This window comes from Monodelphis domestica, chromosome 4 (genome assembly GCF_027887165.1).
Source record: "Monodelphis domestica isolate mMonDom1 chromosome 4, mMonDom1.pri, whole genome shotgun sequence".
In the NCBI taxonomy this organism is placed as follows: Eukaryota; Metazoa; Chordata; class Mammalia; order Didelphimorphia; family Didelphidae; genus Monodelphis; species Monodelphis domestica.
Genome location: NC_077230.1, coordinates 33,694,343 through 33,716,374, shown reverse-complemented (window position 1 = coordinate 33,716,374; position 22,032 = coordinate 33,694,343). Strand labels below are relative to the sequence as shown.

The following is a 22,032-nucleotide window of genomic DNA, read 5'->3' as shown; positions in this document are numbered from 1 at the left end:
TTCAGTACAGTCAGAGGGGAAAGGTACAAAAATCAATATAATAGAATATATCTAATAGGCAAAAACATTAGCTTGAAATGATTCAGTATATCAGAAAGATATTGATTAGATTAACATATGAACTTAAAAAAAATTAACTCTTAACACAAGCAATCAGCAAATAAAATAAGCGTAACAAAGACATAGTCAGGGACGTCAAAAATCCTTTTCTCCAATTCCAATAGACTTCTTTTACTCTCATGGAGGCTAATAAATTAAAAGTAGTTAGGAAACAATAAACTTCCAGATCTCTTTTAAAGTTCATTCCCCTCCGCACTATTTATTAACTATTTGCACTTCATTTGTCAGAACTCGGAAATTTCTGATAGAAGCAATGGGCAGAATTCTCTACTCTGTGTGTTGAGAATATTTAAGAATATCAAAACTTTTGACATGGGCACTGTACCCCCAGAAACTCAGGCAAACTATTTTGGACAGAGAGACGCACCTCCAGGCTACACCTAGATCCTATCAAGGCTATATCTCAAGATATCTTTTTGTTAAGGAATCTTCATGCCTCCAGGCAGACCCAAGTCAGATGACCACCTCAACCCCACCAAATTCCTGAGTGATTATTAACACTCTAGGTCATGTCCACACCATGACATAGCATCTGTTGTAAAGAGTACAAAATCCCCAGAACTGATGTCGTCTGGGGGGACAGCTTTTCCATCTATACTGTCCTCAGGGGAGCAGCCTTTCCATTCATGCTGTCCTCCCAAGGAACTGCTCCCCATCTTGCTGCTCCACCTTGCTATCCTCCTGGCCATTCTCAACATTGCCTCCTAAACTAATAAATTTCTCTTTTTGTTTTTAAGCTAAGTGTTGGAGTCTTGCATTCTTGCCAAAGGTATCCTTCCTGAACCCCAGGGGTACACATCTGAACCCCATAACATTTTGTCAGAATATTTCAGTTTGGTCTCTAATTTAAGCAGTCTAGCCTGTTGCATATTCTTTTTTTTTTTAAACCCTTACCTTCCTTCTTGGAGTCAATACTGAGTATTGGCTCCAAGGCAGAAGAGTGGTAAGGGCTAGGCAATGGGGGTCAAGTGACTTGCCCATGGTCACAAAGCTGGGAAGTGTCTGAGGCCAGATTTGAACCTAGGGCCTCCCATCTCTAGGGCTGGCTTGCAATCCACTGAGCTACCCAGCTGCCCCCTAGCCTGTTGCATATTCTTGAGAAGCAAACAAAATGGGAAATATGCAGTGCAAATACATATTGCTAGTAAAAAAAAAACAAGAACTAATATGCACTAGTTAGACATCAAGCAATTCAAACTGTTCTGTGAGAGTTCCTAGCATGCTTTGTAAAAGCATTTTTCCTCCAAAAAAAGAAAGGGGAAGACTGAATGGATTTTATTTAAAGAGTAAACTCAAAGAAGGGCAAAACTTCAAGGGAGAACAATAGCATATTTTCATATGAAAGAAAGATTAGTCCTCGATGTTTTGGGTAGGAGGCAGAAAAATAAAATCTAAAATCCATTGATTTGTGTTAATGTGCCCTCAAAAAAAAAAACAGCAGAGGGGTCCCCTTTCCTGTGAAAAAAATCCTGAGTTGCAAGCCGGGTGCCAAGGGTCAGTTTAAGAAATTCAGCTTATAAACTAGAAGGGGGTGGGGCTGAATAGCATGGTGTCACTTTTCCTCATTGAAAAATGGCTAGCACAGGCTCAAAAACCCACCTGGAGTGGGGAAAAGACTGGCCAAAAATTGGGGAATCTCACCCTCTGTGCAGAAACTTGAATCAGAAATAGCAGTGGGAGACTGCAGCTGAGCACTCTTCCCAAGAGCATGCAGGGGGAGGAGAAACCACTCCCAAGATCTGGTGTTTGCTGGCAGCAGCAGTAGTGGGAGGAGAGCTGGTTCAAACAGATGGTGGGGAAAGCAGGTGGGCTGGCAGAAAAGCATGCTTGAAAAAATTTATCTATTCTATCTTAAAAAAAATATTTGAAAATTCTCTTTGTGGTAAACCAAAATGTAAAGATTAAAATTAATATTCTATAAATTTTATTTTTAAACTTCTATTAATTAATAACTAAAATAAAAGAACTACCGATACCCAGGACCAGTCATGAAAGAAGAGAGCAATTGAGAGGAGCTACAGAACTTATAAACAGTTATGTGAATTGACTCAAATGTGCACAAAGGGAAAAATATTCTGGGTAATGTAGTAGGGTTTCCAGATTTTCTAACTATACACATGAGTATTCCCTATTTCAATGAAATTATACATCTAGCCTATATCTCTACTTACTCAAATATTATTTAATGAGCTCTAAAGATAAAATAAAAACACACAACTCCAAAATTATGCCACATGATTCTCCCAATCATTGTAACAGAAGTAATCACAGCTCTCTTGAATTGTGATTTTTCTCATATTAGAGGTTCAAGAAAGGCCTAAACTTGCATTTAGAACAAATGTGAATAATGAATTTTGCACTATGTCTGCCTGTCTATCTGCCTGTCTTCTCATATAAATGTCATGATAATGGAGATGGAACATGCTCAGAGCTGTCCCAGCCCTGTGACAGGAGGAGGTATGTGTGTGGGGGGTGTTATCGCATCTCCTCCTTTGATTCTCCAGGGCAGTGATGGCAAAACTTTTAGAGAGCAAGTGACCAAACTGAAACCCTCATGATGCATGTAAGAACACCTGACTTTACTCTAGACAGGGGAGGGAGGAAATGTTCCCATTTGACTGCTAGGCTGAGGGGCAGGTGATATAAGAATTGTCCTTGCGCACATGGAGAGGGGAAGGGAGCAGCCCCTCCAGCACACCTGCTATAGGTTCACCAAAAAGGCTCTAGGATAGTGATGGCAAACCTTTTAGAACCTTTTAGAGACCATGCCACCCAGCAACCAAGTGTCCTCTGCCCTTACTCAGACAGGGGAGGGAGAAAGAGAGGAGAGTAGCCTGAGCACTCCACTCAGGAATGGGAGTGAGTACTGAGGGGTAAGGATGCACAGTGGAGAGAGGGGAAGGGAGCAGTCCCCCTACCCCAAGTTCTTCTACCTTTCTAGTAATTAACTCTGCCATGGAAGGCATATGTGTGTCCACAGAGAGGTCTCTCTGTGCCATCTTTGGCACATGTGCCAGAGGTTTACCATCATGACTCTAGGGCATGTGGCAAATAATTCTCTCCTGAACAGAAGGAGGATGGGCTGTCCTCCCCACTCTAAGAGTCTGGCAGCTTTTTCCATGTGGACACAAGATCTTTAGGGCTCAATTCAGCAAACTTGAACCTCTAACTGCCTTTCCTACATAAATGATCCAACATCAGTCTTGAGGTTATTGTGTTCTGCATAAAATCAACATTCTGAATTTCAGAGGTCCAGAGAGCCTGAACTGCATTCAGACCCTGTGTTTATTAAGCCTATGTTTTATGAAGAGGAAATACATAGCTGTCTCACAGAGTAGATCAAGTACTTTTGCACTTCCTTATTTGACCAAATTTTTCTGTTCAATTTTCCTTGGAGCTACCTGGTAGAGGCAAAAGGAAGCAAAGACTGAGATAAATGCCTGATCTTTCCTTCAAGTGGACTGGTCTCCCCAAGACTAAAGTAGTCATTACATGCTTAGGTCGAAAACAGGAAAGACCTTAATGGAAAGGGAGAGGACACAGCATCATCCCAATCCTCTGGACCCCAGTATCCTGTGAAAAGGGAATTCTTTACTGTCTATCCTGAGTTAACACTATTAAGTACCCCTATTTAGTACCTTCACTAGACAGAAAAAGAGGATTAACTCTCCTTTGTCTCCTTTTAAATTGTACCAACAAAAGATGAAACACTATATTTAGTACTAGATGAGAATCTAGCAAGGTACTTAGAGAATTCACACCTCAGTCAGCCAGGAATCTGTGAATCTTTTTGATGAGAATTTAACCTTCAGAAGGTGAAAAGTTGATCCTACCCATACTGCCCCATGGGCAGTGCTAGACAATTTGGAAACTGTGACTGACCCCTGAGAAGAGGGGAGGGGACAAGAAGTCACCATAAAAAGCAAACCCCGAACTTCTTTAGGGCAGAGTGATTGTCTTTGAGAAGATAGTCTGAAGAGATTGTCTTCTGGAGATAGTCTTAGATAGTCTTCAAGGGAGCTTTGCTGGAGACTTGCTTGGATCATGGGTTTGGAACTACGCTTCTAATTGGACTCTGACTCTAGGATTATTCCCTTGGGTGAGTAAAAGGCTGATCCCTCTCCTAGATTTTAGAGAGACTAACTTCCATCTTGGAGGAGGCTGCAAGGTTCCTGGTTAGAGCTAATTAATCTCTTCCTGGATTAAGCAGACCCAGAGAAAAGCATTTAGATTGATAGGATAGATAACTTCTCCATCCCCTTTACATTTCTCTTCTTTATTGTTTCCTCTCTATTTGTAAATAAATTCTGACTCAAGTTGTAATAAGTACTGGCAATCACATAATTTCATATAATCATCATCCAACCACTAATTTTAAACTTTACAACCCTTTGTCACTGTTATACTTCTTTGGGAAATTCCTATCCCTATTTGATATCACAGGCACACAGCTGAGTTATATTTTACTCTTTTCTCTAGGTAATCCAACTAAAACTGTGAATATTAATGGCAGCAAGGATAGGTAGGTGGCACACTGGATGTGTCAAGCCTAGAGTAAGGAAAGTCTCATCTTTTAGGTTAAAATTCAGTCATCAAATCCAACACTTATTAACTGTGTAACACTAGGCAAGTCACTTAATCACGTTTGCCTCAGTTTCCTCACCTGTTAAATGAGCTAGAGAAGGAAATAGCAAACCACTCTAGTATTTTTCCAAGAAAACTCTGAAGAGTGTCCTAGGAAGAATTATACAACTGAACAACAATATGACAATAAGTTGTGACTCTAGGAAACTACACTGTCTTAACTTTGCATCTATCTTGGAGTGACCATAGATATTTGAAAAAATTCATCCTTCTATATGTTCAATAATGCTAGAAAGCAATGAGTGCAAAAAACTCTGAATTTTTCACTAAAACAGTGTCAATATTTAAGAAGTCCTGGAGAGATACAATCAGAACTGGACATTATCACTAGATGTATGAAGAGTCTAAAATATATTGTCCATTTGAAGAAACCTAGGGAGTTTCATGCTTGATTCCACACTTTTAGTAACCTAAGGAACAATCATCATGCTTAGGAGACTCTAGCCTTTTTGTGCTATTTATGTTGAACATGAATTTACATAATAGGGAGTCAGTGAAACACTCTAAAATAACATTTTTAAATCTATTCTTCTGCCTAACAGTTTTTGCTTATCCATTGCTCTCTCTAGACCTTTTTTTGTCTTGATTCACAAAAAATATATTTTCATGAACAGCTAATTGGCTGAGTGGATAGAGAGATTCTGGAGATGGGAGGTCCTGCATTCAAATCTGGCCTCAGGTTCTTCTTTGCTATGTGACCCTGGGCTGGTCTTTTGACCCCAATGCCTAGCTCTTACTGCTCTTATGCTTTGGAACTGACAACACTTAGCTTCAATTATAGGACAGAAGGTAAAGTTAAAAAAAAACATTCTTTTTGTTTTTGTTTTTATCTGTTCTATTTGCTATACATCAAAGTTTATCAAGATGTTTCCAGATTTCTTCTATTCCTGATATTTACTTATTTTAATGCATTATATTATTGCATTCTATATATTTATAAGCCAGAAATGATGAGGCCATTCCTCATCAGGAAAATATTATCCAAAAAACCCACTGAATATATACATTTTTTAAATTGAGTCTCCAATTTGGAAATCTTCCCAGTAAATGGAATTTAGAGGCAAAAGCATATTGTTATTTTATTATTAACCTTTCACTAAGTTTTGTCTAAAAAAACCACTAGTTTACATACTCAATAAAAGCTTACATATATATCTTTATACCTATATATACACATATATATATATACCTGGCCATCCAGTACCATGGTACTCTTGGACTTCTACAAATACTTGCTTGTCCTCTCACAATAGTGATATCTCTAATTTTTTCCTTTAAATGGAGAAAATGTTTAGAAAGTGTAATTACAATATAGGCCTAAAGCTAAGAAATCTCAAGAACATGCTTAAAATAAACAAACAAAATCCACTCTCCTAATGTGCTAATGTTTAAAGATTTCATAATTGGATAGGAAAGAGGTTTTAAGGAGGCAGTAGTAAATACTTTTATACTTTTTGCAAAATGAAATATATACCAATATACCCATATACACACTTTGAAAGATTAAATATATTCTTTGATCTTTCTTCCAAAGACATTATCATTATTAGAGGAAGGATGGTCATTTCAAAATTATAGTAAAACACTTTAAAGAGTTTGCCAAAACATCTAGCAAAATAGCACAGAATAAAAAGCAAGAGCCTGCTTATGCATCAGCATAACAACATGAACAACTAATTCAATCATAATTTCTTAAGCATCTAAAAAGTGCAAGTCCGTGTGTTGTCCTGGGGATATAAAGATAAAACATTCCTTCACCTCCAGGGGCTTACAGATTGGTAGACCAGCCTTTTGGGGAAAGCCTTTGAGATAGGATACAGAAAGACATAAAAAAAAAGATTGTTGGTCAGAGATTGTTGTGAAAAGGAATCTTAATGGAAATGTTAAAAACAAGAATAATAAAAGAGGTCTAAAATTAACAGGTCCTCAAACTGAACCTTCAAAATTAATAAAATTACTCAGGATTACTTGACAATAATTAAGAGTTCATAAAATATTCTACCATGAGGAAGTCCCAGAAGATAATTAACTCGGCAATCCAGGGGTTCAAAAACCCAAAAACAAAAATGAGAGAGGAAGGATTCTGTATTCTGGAAGGCCTGAGAAAAACTGGAAATCATGTGATACAAATGAAGGTTTGAATAGGAAAGGGCTATATAATTTACCATAATGAATTCAAGTTGCATATACAACCTTAATATCAACCAATACCCATACAGCATTCAAAATTAGAAAAACAGCAGGAATAAGACCTCTTAGACCAATATTTGTGAGGCATATTGATGGTAAAAAACTAGGGGGTTTGTGATCATAATAAAAGAAAAAATAGGAATTTTGCACTACTGAGAAAGATTTAACATGAACAAAATCAATGCAACTAGAATAGAAGTGAAACCCCAAAGTCATCAAAGGCAGGAAATCAAGGGAATATGTGTACACTTACACATTCTTTGTCTGAATACAAAGTGTCCGTTAATTTGGGAAAACCTGAACAAATGCTGTGATATATTATATAATGAGATATTATTAAGTTTTTGAAATTAACAATAAGAATTCTACAAGACATTAAAAAAACCCATATTAAATAATGTAAAGTAAGCAGAAACAGAAGGCTCTTTAAAACTAAGGTAAATTAAAGCAGCATTAAAAGATTGCCATCCTCTGACTAATTGTAATGGAAAATCTTAGACTGGGACAAAAGTTAGAGATATAAAAATATACATACACATACACACATGTATATATCTCCGTTGTTCAGAAAGGAGCAAAACTATCAGATTCAGTTGCTGTATTTATTGTTCAGTTTTGCTTAATTCATTCTCTATACTACAAATGATAATTCAGTGGTGAAGGTTGGAGTGCATCAGAGAAGATTAGAATGTAAATCTCAGAGACATTGATAAAATTGCATAAAAGAGCAACAATAAAAAAGTATGTAATAAATTAAGATGAAGTTACTGAAGAGTAGGAAAGGAAACGTTTTAAAGAACAAAAATTTTATTTTAATATTGTTATGATAAAAAAGAAAGAATTTTGCGTTTCTGCATTTTTTTATTTGGTTCACATAATACCTGTACTATGAGCGAATCCATAAAATATTTCTTCCTTTCCTCTGACAACTCGAGGAGTTCGATAAGTTCTGACTTGACTTCAGGTGGTTCGCGGCCAATTTCAATCCTAGGTACAAAATATGCACATTTAATTTATGTACTTTGGATTAAGACATAGCCATGCAAAGAGCAGAATGGGGAAATTCAGCTAAAAGCTTTCATTCTTACAAAAACAAAACAAAACAAAACAAAACAAAACAAAAAAACCTCTTCAGGTTCAAGGAGCATTATTTGCCAAGAAAATAAAAATTCATTAACTAAAAATAAATGCAAACGAAAATCAAGGGTTTGCTTGAGATGTGATAGAGTACTCAGAAAGGAAGGTGCAAATGGGTCCTAAAATGTCTTGTGAACTGCTGAACAGAAAAAAAAAGAGGGTCATTTCCTAGCAAAAGAAGACAAAAAGAGAAATTATTTAAACATGTTAATTAGGCTATCTTTCTCCCCAATTTTTCTGTTTGAACACATTGCTAAAGAAATTTCCAAATCAAAAACAATGATCTAGCAATCTCTGCATCTTAAAGAAATGTGGGAAAATTTACTTACTGGAAAGGAGAATCGTCCATTTTTTTAAAAGTAGAGACGATTTCTGCTTCATCCAATCCAATTAGATTGATGTCACCTATTTTAATAATCTGGTCAAATACACGGATACTGAAAAATAGAATTGCATAGTAATTAAAATTACATTGAAGATTTTTATGACCTAAAAGTCCAATGCATGTGTATGATTAGAAGATGTGGTACTAATTTAAGAGATAGACTTCAATGGCTCATCATACCATTAGTATAATGGTTGCCACTTACAAATTTTTCAGTCACCACTTCTCTACAAATTAATCAGAGGACTTAGAGGGCTGGTGTGTCTCAATAATTTCATTACCCTGCAGCCTGTCTGGGGATTCTTCCCTGGATTTTTTTTTAAGTGGGCTTCAAGGATGATTAGTGTTCATAACTGGGTCTGTACTCCAAGCCTTTCCAGCTGGCTAAGTCTCAATAATGAAATGAGATTGAAAAAGGAAAGGACTTTGGCAGATCTTGGAAAACACAGTGAGAAGGATCCAAGAGAAATCATCCACAAACACAGATGCCCTCCTACAAACAATTATCAGAATATTGTTTCAATTTTAATATTCTTCAGAAAGTCAATAGGATCTGCAGAAACTAAAACAAATGATTCTTCTGAGGTATCAGACAATGCCCCACTGACTGAAGACTGAGTAAGGAGACGATAATTCAGACGGAAACTTCTAGTTGATATTTTTATTGTAGAGACCTTGGGTGATAATAAACAGATAAATGTCATCATAGAAACTGAGGAAAAGAAAACAACTTTGGGAGGTTAAGAGGAGAAAATTTCCACCATTTATTTGGGATATTCAGGATGGGCAGCTAAAGAAATCAATTCTGTTACAATCTAGGAAGCAGGAAAAAATTCTAAAACCATCTGGGCTAAGTGAGTTGGGGATGAAGAAGTAATGAGCCTCAGGCTTTGAAACAGAAAGCCTGATGGCGTTTTTTGCTTTCAGTTCTATGTAACAGAGTGTCATCTCAGGAAGAATTCTATTTTAAAGTCCAAAATTACATCATGAGCAAGGACATAGAGGGTACCATTTGACCTCAGTTGCATAGTAAATTCTTACAAGGTTAAAGTTATGATTTGGCAACCTATTTGCATTTCTTATTTTTTTCCTTTCTCAAGGATTCACTTTGGGCAGTTTATAGTAATATTTTAAATGTATATTCCTACATTCCTATATCTAGGAAGCCCTCTCTCAATTCAGGAATTATTTTATTGTATAGTCAAATTTCAATAATCTCTGAAGATAGTTGCCAGTGTCTCATGGATACCATTTTTTCTAATACAACCAAAGTATCCCCCACACCCAGATTTTCTCACATTTATTTAGTATAGATCTTTTCTGCACACAATAGTAATTTGTTTGTTGCCTAGTCAATTCAGTTTTTCATTTCTCCAAATCAAGAACTATTTTCCCACTTTCTTTATATCCCTTCATGGAGAGCACAGGTTCTGGAATGGTATAGATTTATAAATACTTGTTAATTTGACCTGATTTGGAAATAGCTGGGCACATGTTTACAATGGGCTCATTATGGCAATTATTAAAGACCTTCTCAATGATCAAGAATAAAGTCACAGTTTACAGACCAAGTTGGAGTGGAATTATAGAATCTTTGTTTCCAAGCCAATTCCATTTCCTTACTAGCTTGGTCATGACAATATTTTTAAAGTTGATATTTCTATATTTTTCAGAGATTTTATTTGTGTAGTCACTTTCCATGTTTACAATATTAGCCCTTTTTAGAATGATGTTAAATCCTCCCTACAAAGTCAATTCTTATAAAATTACAAAACCAAACTCACCATCCAAGTTTGTGAACTGCACCTCCTTCAATAATTTCAGTTATAAAAACCCCTGGTTCCTTTCCATCCTCATCTGCTGGATCAAAGAAGATACAAGTACAAAGCCCCAGTTCGTTGTCCCCTATAAATACAAAAATAATAATAGTAATAATAATGAAAGCCTAAAACATCTGAAGCAACAGTAAGAATAAAATTTCCTCCCAGTACAGTTGGCCTGGTCACTCTAGCTTTGCAATGGAATTATAAGCCATCCACTTATACTTTACCGGTATCTTTTCCTTAATAATTAACAATATATATATATCTGACTCTGTTTACAGTCTCCCCTAGACCAATGATGTTGCTGAACTTTCTACCTTTCAGCATATAAGCACATTAATATATTTTTAATAATTAAAATTTTTTCTAAGGACATATAAAATCTATTTTAAGTTCCAAATTCTTTCCTACTCACCCTGGACTCCAACCTCATTAAAAAGGTAAGCAATTTGATAAAGATTATACATATGCAGTCATGTAAAACATATTTCCTTCCTCATTCATCATGTTGAGAAATAAAACATACCAGGAAAAAAGGAAAATAAAGTAAAAAAAAACATATTTTGCTCTGCATTTAGATTCCATCACCTTTTCCACTGTAAGTGGATAACATTTTTCAGTTTTTCAGAACTGTCTTTCAATCTTTGTATTTCTGGGCATAGCAAAGTCATTTACAGTTGATCATTGCATAGCATTGCTGTTCATGCACCCATTGTTCTGCTTCTGCTCCCTTCATTATGTATCAGTTCATATAAGTGTTCCAGGTTTTTTGAAATCATCTTAATCATCATTTCATGTAGCACAATAGTATTGTTACAATCACATACCACAAATTTTTCAGCCATTTCACAATTGAATGTTATCCCTGAAATTTTAAGTTCTTCAACACAAAAAAGACCTGCCATAAATTATTTTGTACATAAAGGGACATTTTTTTCATCTTTTAAAAATTTCTAATCTCTTTGGGATACTGTCTTAGTCGTGATATTGCCAATTCAAAGAATATGCACAATTGTATAGCTCCTTGAGCATATGTCCACATTGTTCTCTAGAATAGATGAATCAGTTCACAATTCCACCATCTGTACCTTAGTGTCTCAAATATTCCCCCATCACCTCCAACATTTTTCATTTTCCTTTCCTGTCTCGTTAAGAAAATTTGATAGGCATGAAAAGTAAGAGTTGTTTAAATTTGTATTCTTCATAGTGATTTAGTGCTTTTTTATGTGGCTAGAGACAGTTTTTATTTCTTCATCTGAAAACTGATTATTCATATAATTTTAGGATCTATGAATTGGGGAACAACCTGTATTCTTTATAAAGTTGATCCAGTGCTCTATATCTTTGAGAAATGAGGCCTTAATCAGATCTTTAAATTTTTTCCCATTTTTCTTCTTTCCCTCTGGTTTTGTGTGGAAAACTTTTAAAGGTAATGAAAATGATCCATTGCACCTCCTATAATGTTCTCTGTCCTTTATTTGATAATTCTTTTCCCCCTAATTTAAATCTGGCATTACCCTGAATGCATAAATCAAATGCCACTTTGACCTTATTTTGATACATGATGTGCGGCATTGGTCTACATCTAGTTTCTGCCAAAATGCTTTCTGGTTTTCTCAGCAGTTTTTGACCCAGTGAGTTCTTGACCCTAAAATATGGATTTTTGCATGTAAGAAACACAACATTACTAAAGTCATTTCTACTGTGCATATTGTGTACCTACTCTATTCCACTGATCCACTACTCTTTCTTCATCAATAATAGATTAGTTTGAAGATAAGTACTTTATAATAATACACTTTGATATCTGGTATGGTTAGATGATCTTCTATCATATTATTTTTCACTAAACAAGGACAAGAATATCAATGGAAATAGTGCCTTATTAATATAACTCACCTTTCTGAAATTATTTTAAAAGTTATGATATCAAAAATATTAATCAGTTAAACTTACACTCCTTAATCTTCATTTGGGAATTATTCCTAATATTTTTAATATTTTCTAGATTTGATGTTTATTGATGTGAAAAACAAATTAATAAAAATAAAATTGATGAAAAATGGCATACATGTATGAAATAAGCAATTTTATAGTTAAAGCTTACCTTTGTCTATTTGACAAGAAAATAAATCGAGGTTCTGGACTCTTCTTTGCATCATTTTTTCACAGAGAAGATTAAAAGCTATCAACAAGCTTCTTGAACAAGAAAATATTCAATCTTTACTTGAAAAAAATTAAAAAAAAATTTAAGTGCATGGGCAACAAAATATAAATAATTTCAAAGTACAGTGGTGTGTTAATTTTATTTAGAAAAATTAGTTTTCATGATCAGTCTTTTGACATTAATTGATACGCCCCTTAAAAATTCTTTTTATCTTAGTGTTAGACCCCAAGATACACAAGAATAATATTTCCATTCACAATGTATCTCATATGTTCAAATTTACTCCTGTATGTTGATTAAATTTGAGGGGGGAAAATCAGCATTATACCTAATGGAAGGGGAGGAATTCTAAAGGTATATACAATTTTGCTATAGCCTAATTAATGTTTATGGTAAGTGGTACAAGGCACATTGACTAACATTCTTTTCTTTATACTCTAAAACCATCCTTTAATGTTAATTAAATATTAATATTAATTAATGAATTCTAATTATTAATGATCATTAATAAATTATTATCTTCAATTAATCAGAATTTATAATATAATGATTATATCCTATCCTATCCTATCCTATCCTATCCTGTCATATTATTATATTTATACAACATAACACATTATATTATAATGATTTAATTATTACATAATCAATTATTGATTGATTATCATTAATAATTGTTATTAATTAATAATTGTTATTAATTGACTATTAATTCTCAACCATTAATTAATAATTGATATTTATTATTAAGAATCAATTATTAATTATTGTTAATTAATTAATAATAAATACTAAAAGATTTTAATTAATAATAATCAATTAGCAATTGTCATTAATTAGTAATAATATCAATCAATATTTAATGATTAATACTTTACTATTTTAATAAGTTAATAAATACTTTATTTAAATTGATTTAAAAGTTAAATTAAATAAATTAATAAATAAATAAATTAAATTCAAAAATGAATAAAATATATTTATATATACATATATAAAAAGAAAATGTATTTAAAATAAATTAATTAATTAAATATACTCTAAAATACAATAATTTAATAATCAATAATTAATATTAATCAATTATTAATTAGGGACATATACTAATTGATGATCATTATTCATTATTATTTTCCACAATCATTATTATTTAATATTAAACAAGTATTTATTAAGGATAAATTGATGATCATCAATAATCTGTTAATATTAATTATTAAACATTATCAAATAATAATTGGTTAATGTTAATTCATGAAATAAATCAATAATTGTTTGATGTAATTAATAATAATGACTATAAAATAATTAATATCAATCACCATTAATCAATAATATATAAATATATAAGAATAAAATTTATTAAAAATAAATAAATTAATTAAATGTATATAAATAAAAATAAAATAATTCAATAATTTAGTGATTTATAATAAATAATTTATATTAACCAATGATTAATTTTTGATTATTACACATTGATGATCATTAATTAATCAATTACTGATTAGTGACAATTACTAATTGATAATCATTAATTAATAATTGATATTAATTGGATATAATCTTTATATTCAGACTTATATATATTTATTTAAATGTAGTACATACATATAGATTGGTTTCTGTTTCTAAATATTTATATAAAGATGAATTTCCACGATTTATCCCACTCCTTCTTTCCCCAATATTCTTATATTTTTTCACTAGAGGACTGACCAAAATTGTGAAAATCATATGAAACAGAAAACATGAAATAATGTTTAAAAGTTAAAAAGAGAAAGAATTAAAATAAAAAAGAAAACACGTTAGAAGATATTGGTTAGGATATATTTTCCCCCTGGAACCTGCCATAGTATTTTATAATATTTATAGATTCCTCAATAATCTTCAATTCCTTTGAAAATGGACAAAATCTCTGAGATCCCCTTTAGGATTCTGTTTATCAATATTTTTTAAAAATGTATACATCAAAAATCACCAATTCCATATCAAACCATTCCACAAGAAAAAGAAATCCCCAGCAACTACTCTAAAACAAATAATTCCACAATTTATCAAACTGCCACCCTTCCAACCCTTAACACATCCTACCTCCTTGGTTTCCTTTGCAGGAATGACCTCCCCAGTCTCCTCCCTTTATTTATAATCCTCCTGATTCCTTGGTAACCTGACAGTTGTTCTATGTTCTATGATCTCTTATTGGCTGTTGAGTGTTTGGCCCTCTTAAGGGAACCACCAGTCATTTCTTTTGAATCAACTCTTCAGTTGCCTTGAAACTCAGAATGGTCAGCCAGCAGTCAAAAAGCAGCAGTAAAAGTTAACAGATACCTCAGCTTAGGCCTACCAATCTTTCCATTTTACCACCTTTAAACATTTAATATTTAGACTTCTTTTTCTTTCTTGAGACTTACATAATTTTACTTCCTAAGTTTCAAAACAAGCTCCCCTAGCAACGAGTGTGTAAACAATTCCATTTATCAATCCAGTTAGCCAACAAGTATTTATGGTGGGCACCGAGCTTGAGAGAAACAACCAGCCCTCAAGGAGGATAATATGGCTTAGCCCAGAGGTAGCAAGTACAGAACTGTCTCTGCTTCCTCAGACATATCATATATATAGAAATATGTGTTCTTACAAATTCATGGACTCCTTTTTCTGGCATTCTTTAGAATCTGCTGTTATTGTTTCCCCACAGGTGACTGGGTAAGTTTCTAGGGAACATTTTTCTCATGTTAGCTTCAGTTCCTCAGAAACCATCTAAAAGAATTTATGAGTTTCAGGGATACTTGGATGACTGGAATCATTCATGTAACTCATCAAAAGAAAAGTAACTTTTTTCAATTTTCTTTCAAGAATGAACCAGTTTGGAGGCAGTTGGGTGACTCGGTGAATTGAGAGCCAAGTCCTGGGTTCAAATGTGTCCGCAGACACTCCCTAGCTTGGTGACCCTGGGCAAGTCGCTTAAACCCCATTGACTAGCCCTTACCACTCTTCTGCTGTGGAAACTATACACAGCATTGATTCTAAGTGAGAAGGTAAGGGTTTTTTGTTTGTTTTATTTTTTAAGTGAACCAGGGCTTTTAAACTAAGGCTCTTGTAACTATGTAAAATTAAAAAGAATAAAAACCTTTTATGTAAATGTGAAAAGTATTGAGAAAAAGATTTTTTAAAGGAATTTTTTAATGTAATCAACTCAGGAACCCAAACCACTCTCACGTTTCCACATAGCTCCACTCCCAACAGCTAATGTGAATTATTGCTGACATCAAAAAGCATGTTTTCTCTAGCTCTATGACAGCAGCAGTAGGCAGAGTGGTGAAGGAAGATCAGTCCTGATCAGAGGACAGTGAAAAAGAAGTATATTGGGCTGGGTCATTTTTTTTTTTTGGTTCTCCAAATATTTGGGCTTTAATCTTTGGGTGTTGAGATTGTGGTAAGCTTTCCAGATCCCAGTCTGGAATTTTTGGTAGGTAATGCCTCTCTAAATTATACCATTGTCCTATAAACATCTGATATTCAGTATTTCCAAAGCTGAAATTCTTATTTTCTAATCAGAAAATCTCCCCTCTTCCTCTTCTCTCTCTCACTATTTCATCACCCTGCCTCACCAACTATTGTCTTCTTCACAGGCTCAGTCCATCATTCCTCCTCCATCCAGCCAGTTGCCAAAGCTTATCTGTGGAGACGTTTCCAACATTTCTCTCTAACATGGCCTGCCCTTCTGTCACACAAAACTTCTTAGCAGGTCTTTCTCCCCTGAAGCCTGCATTATTGCTGCAAAATCTGCCATATCCTTCCCTAATCCAGTGCTTCCAGCATTGAGCTTTCAAAGAAAGGTATAACTATGTCACCTTATGTCTGTCTTTCTACACAGTAGTCTGTAAAGATTTCCTATCTCCTCCTAGATTTAGTATTAAGTATTGTTTGCAATTGAAAATGATTCAAAACACACACACACACACGCACACACAGCTGCCACCGTAACTTCTTATTAAACTTACCTTTGTGACAGAATTTATTCACATGTAAAAGGGAATCAGGCATTCTTGAATCTCCTATTGTTTTAGTCCTGTTGAACTGAAATTTGATTCTTCTTCCTAGGCCACATCATGCCTACAGAAGTCGGTCCCTTTAGAAATACACAAGTCCCTATCTCTGGCTTTAGCCTTTAGAATAAAACTGTCATTGGGTTCTCAAGTTTGTCCTTACTTTCAGCAACAGCAGTCAATGGAGATCTTCCTGTGGATTATTATTCTCATGGACATTCTCAGATCCCAAGAAATTATCTTGGATCATTTATATTTCCATATGCACTAGGGAAACTTAGATGATACATATGATCCTCTAAACCAAGTAACTTTTCCTATTTTCTTTCCTAGTGCACATGGCTCCTTCAGGCCACAGGTCTAAAAACAAAACTAAAACAAATGATCCTTGTGTCTATTAAAAGCTTATAGTAAGAATTAAAAAACAAAAAGATTCTAAAGCTAAATAGTTCAAGGGTGCTAAAGCGTATAGTCCATGCATGTTTCTATAGTTCTTCACTCTTTACAACTATTGCTTCATGTTGTCGATGTCCTAAAGCACGTTTTTCTTTTATCTCTTTGGGAGCAGAAGTGGGCAGAGTTGTTAAAGAGTATTGTCCTGGGAGAGGACAACAAAAGGACCTCGTTGGCCATTGGTTTTCAAAGTGGCTCCAGTGAAAGTGGGATAGTTTTTAACTTTTTTTCTTGTTTCCATTTGGGAATTTTTGGTTGGTCCCATATATATCGGAAACTCAATATTTATAAAACCAGAACATGTCTTCCTCTCCTTTCAGTCCTCCCTCTCAAAAAATAATCTAAATTATTCCCTCTTTCTAAATTCTCTCATTGTTGAGGGCACTGCCATGCTCCCAGTGCCCCAGAATCACAACCTAACCCAGCCTGCACTCCTCATATCCAATCAGTTGCCAAGAATGCCAGTTGATTTGTCCTTTGTAACATATCTCCTTCATGCCTTTTCCTTTTCTGACACACTGCCCAAACCCTGGAGCAAGTCTTCTACTGCTCCAGTAGGCTGCTGGTTGTTCTACCTGCCACAAGCCTCTCTTCCCCTCCAGTGCATCCTAGTAATCCTGCAGAGTACCCTTCTCCTCATGTCTGCCTTTCTTCATAAGCCCCAGAGATCCCCTAATTCCTCCAAGGTTATCTGTGAAATATTATTGGATGTAGAAAAGACTTGTAGCATCCCACCCATGTGTACCTTTACTGACTTACTCTTCTTAGATCCTAACTCTCCAGTCCTACCCAAAAGCTCTTGTCACTCAAATGTTTTTGTCTTCTAGTGATTCTGGTCCATTTCTTGTCCTTAAAAGATGATTCATCAACTGACTAAGCATTTTTCTTGGCTGTCTCCTCATGCCTAGAATGATTTCCCCCTCATCTCTGCTGCAGATCTCCCCAACTTCAGCATGCAGCTTCACAAACCCACTTTGAAATGCACCTTCTGCAGGATCCCTTCTTTTTATCTGTTGATTGACTTCAAACTCATGCTCTCAGCAGCTCGTTTATGTGAAATTTTTACATATTGTGTCCCCCAATAATCTTTGAGCACTTCACCTCTAGGAACTGTCTTTGACCTTCCTTCCTGGCCCCAGTGTTTATCACTGTTCCTGTCAAGTTAGTGACTTAATAAAGGTTTATTGGCTGGCTGACTGATTGACAAATAGAACTATTAAATCTATTTCGTAGCTTGAAATCTTACTGGAAATACTGCCTCAGTTGCTTGGTTGATTTGCCTGTACTTTTTAAAGTAAGTATCATCAACAAATGGATCTAATATTTTCTCCTCTACAATTTATTTAATATCCTTAAATCTTTTTATCTCTCCTTAAGGCATTAATAACTCATATGGAATTATGTAAGATAAAATATACTAGATCAACTTCACCTTTGAATTCCTCATACTGAACAACTAATTTTCTAATATTTCCTTATGTCAAACCCGCCAACTCCTATTAAGATACTGTTTAACCTTTTTTTTTTCCAAAAATAGTAAACTTTTGCTCCATAGAGTTTTTTTACTTTGCCAAAGACTTAAAATATTGGTTGAGATAAATGTGATTTGGGTATCTCATTTTAAATATTTTAATCGTATAAATTGTTTTCCAAATGTCAATTTTTTATATCTCAGGTACATATCCAAATCAAATCATTTTCAATGCTTTTGCGGGTTAAATTGCTATAGCTTTCCCCCCAAGAATTTAATTGAAATTTTTAAAAATCAGTATTTATGAATAGTATTAATTAGTCTATTACTTACTTGCTTCATCATTCCTAAAGTTACCTGGAAAAACTATATTTTCTGAAAAAAAATTGGAAAATGAGGGGATGCCCTTCAATTGGGGAATGGCTGAACAAATTGTGGTATATGTTGGTGATGGAATACTATTGTGCTAAAAGGAATAACAAAGTGGAGGAATTCCATGGAGACTGGAACGACCTCCAGGAAGTGATGCAGAGCGAGAGGAGCAGAACCAGGAGAACATTGTACACAGAGACTAATACACTGTGGTATAATCGAATGTAATGGACGTCTCCATTGCTGGTGGTGTAATGGCCCGAAACAATCTGCAGGGATCTAGGAGAAAAAACACTATTCATAAGCAAAGGATAAACTATGGGAGTGGAAACACCAAGGAAAAGCAAATTCCTGACTACAGCAGTTGAGGGGACATGACAGAGGACAGACTCTAAACGAAACTCTAATGCAAATATTGACAATATGGAAATGGGTTCGAATCAAGAACACATGTGACACCCAGTGGAATCACGTGTCGGCTATGGGGGGTGGGGGGAGGAAAAGAAAATGATCTTTGTCTTTAATGAATAGTGCTTGGAAATGATCAAATATTTTTAAAAAATCAGTATGTATGAATAGCATTAATTAGTCTATAACTTACTTGCTTCATAATTCCTAAAGTTACCTGGAAAAACTATATTTTCTGAAAAAAATTCATATGGAAAAAATGATCTCTTTTTGAAATAATACTTTTTTGTTACTTTCTCCAGAGATCAGTTCTCTTTTCTGAGTTAGTTTGTTTCAGATTTGTAAAGAGTATTACATACATTTGGATCATTTATGTGGTTACTGGTAGGTAATGTGTCTCTTGGGTTTTCATTTGTTTTGGCAGGAAACAAAGGTAATCTGGGATACAACCAAGTAATATCAAGGAGATATAGGGATGATTTTTATGGCTTCTGACATTCCTGTTCTTGTTTCTTATTCAATTTCACATTTTATTCCACATCACTTTTGGTTTTTTAGGGCTCAAGATCTAACATTTTTTCTGGCACTTTTGAAGAATCAGTTTTTCATTTTGTTTACCACTTTGTGGAACATTTTGTTTCTCTGTGTCTTTTCTAATTAAAAGTTTTTGTACATGTTAGGTTTAGCTAAAATGTGTATTGATTTTCTATTTTTAATGTGCTGTCCACTTACTTAATCTTAACTCTCTGTCAATTTTAGGACATAATTTTTTCAGTGAGATTCATCCAAGCATCATCAATGCAGAAATTTTGCTATGCTATTTTATTATCATCATTATCCATCACCCTATACTTAAATCATATAATTTGTTGTTTGAGGGGCCTCCCTTTATTGTGTACTTTGCTTATAGTCCTTTAATTATTATTTTGATTGTGTTATGGTGTCATTAAGGAAGTTATGTTAGAAATTGCTGAATTCCAACTACAAAAACAATGCTTTCAATTCACATATGAAGAAACTAAAATCCAAGGAGATAGTTCATTGTAACAGATAGTAAACAAGCTTCAGATACAACATTTGGACCCAGGCATACAGTACATAGAACAATCATTGTTTTCAATATGTCCTGTTCCCTTGTTGTTTTCATTATTGAATTATTCTAAGAAACAGAGAAAGACAGAGGCAGAAATAGACACTGACAGAGGCATGGAGACATTCTTGATAAGATGAGAGCTAGAAACAATCAACTAGTGTAGTTGCTTTCATTTTAGAGATGACTTTACTGACTCTCAGAGGTATTCACTAAAATGTTTAAAATTGCATATACTTAAAACAAATTGCAGACCTCTTAATTACTTGTCAAAGAATTATTCTATAAGGTTACTGTCCTCTATGTATATTTAACAATTTAGTTGTAGTTCCTGAAAATTTCTTACAATTTGAACCATTTTTCTGAAAAAAAAAAACAATATATAATGTCAATGAGTCACGAAAGTTTTATGAGATTGCAGCTCTTTTTTTCTTTTTCTATGATTATAATTCTACTGATTGGTTTTTGTTATTTGGGCAACAAACGTTGATATTCTTTTTTCTGACCCAATTCTATGTGGATTGGGGTAAATCAACTTTCTCTCCTAATGGAAGGTAGGCATCAAAGAGCAGACAGAGTTTTTATTTTCAAAATTGCATAGTGAATTAATTGGGGATATACATGATGGTAATTATTCTCTAAAGTATACACAACATAAGAATTGGTAGACAAAGGCTGAAAAGCCTAGGACCAAAGATAATAAAGGAATCCAGAGTGCAACAAACAGGATGCTCTTTTTCAGGCTAAGGCAGAAATGAGTGAATGAATGATCATCTTTGGAACACCTTGATCAGTGGTCCACCAAAATCTCTTGGCTTATATGGTCATTCCATCCATCACTGCTCCTCAGTAAATGTGTGCTAGATTCATGGCAGAAGAATCAGAAGGTTTCAAGGGAGGGACAAGCATTTCTTCTGGTAGGTCTAATTAGTTTCATACCTCTCATATGACCAGGGAGGGCATCCTATGAGATTGATGGAAGGTAGTAGAGAGTAGTTTCTGCCCAAGGACTCCTGAGAAAATGGAAGGGCTTGTCAGATGGGGAAAAAAAAAGATAGAATAGAATAAGAATAGGTCTCCTTTAATTATCTTTCTAAGGAGAATGTCATCAGGGATTCACACCATCCCATACTAAAATTAGCCTGTCTGTGTCTCTTTATTTATCACCCGGTTTCTCAGACTCCTTGCTCCTTCTAGAGCCCAAACCCACTAAGGAAAATTCTATTTTATAACAGCCACTGGACTTCTGTTAAAAGATACCTGTACCAAACTCCTGTCTAGATGTTAAGAATTTTTCTACTTCACAATCAAGAATTTTCTTTTTAGGTAAAACAATGTTTCTCACATCTAAAAAATTTCAAGTGAAAAATTTCACACCAACACATATTTCAAACATAGTTTCTCAAGTTGAAATTGAACATAATCTTTTTTTATATTTTCTACCTATTTCTGAAGGGATAACACTAAAAGTTAATATGGAATACTTAATATTTACTAAACAAAGCTAAAAATTCACTTTTCCTGTATTTGAGGAGTTTGATTCTTTTTCTGGTTTGGCTTCCCAGAGAGTATTTCTTAGAAATCTTGAAGCAACTCCTTTCTTCAGTGTGGCAGAACTTTTCTTCTATGTAATTTCTTTGACTCTGTTCATATATATTTGTTTTCTGCTTTACTGCTCTCCTTGAATGGCCTCTCAGACCCAAAACACTGAAATCAATGTGTA

General features: G+C 34.3%; 1 protein-coding gene across 2 annotated transcripts; it reads right to left on the bottom strand.

Moving 5' to 3' along the window:
* Positions 1-2,101: 2,101 nt before the first annotated feature.
* LOC130459059 (neurabin-1-like) lies at positions 2,102-12,521 on the bottom strand. Of its 2 annotated transcripts, XR_008918332.1 has the most exons (4): positions 12,407-12,521; positions 10,261-10,381; positions 7,836-8,528; positions 2,102-6,036 (listed from the first exon to the last, which is right to left on the bottom strand). XR_008918332.1 is itself a non-coding variant. In XM_056826335.1 (3 exons), exons 1-3 carry the CDS (start codon positions 12,459-12,461, stop codon positions 8,417-8,419), a joined length of 288 nt encoding a protein of 95 aa, XP_056682313.1. In that variant the 5' UTR covers positions 12,462-12,521; the 3' UTR covers positions 7,835-8,416. The 2 variants fall into 2 exon arrangements, 1 of the variants encoding a protein (XP_056682313.1); XM_056826335.1 differs by lacking the exon at positions 2,102-6,036 and having other exon boundaries at positions 7,835-8,528.
* Between the last annotated feature and the right edge of the window lie 9,511 nt (positions 12,522-22,032).

Bases quoted from the DNA above. Each gene is read 5' to 3' on its own strand.
- LOC130459059 (XM_056826335.1), bottom strand. From the start codon at position 12,461: ATGATGCAAAGAAGAGTCCAGAACCTCGATTTATTTTCTTGTCAAATA. The intron at 10,382-12,406 runs GTAAGCTTTAAC...TTGTATTTATAG, and splicing joins TTCTTGTCAAATAGACAAAG to GGGACAACGAACTGGGGCTT. The intron at 8,529-10,260 runs GTGAGTTTGGTT...TCTATTTTTCAG, and splicing joins GCAGTTCACAAACTTGGATG to TATCCGTGTATTTGACCAGA.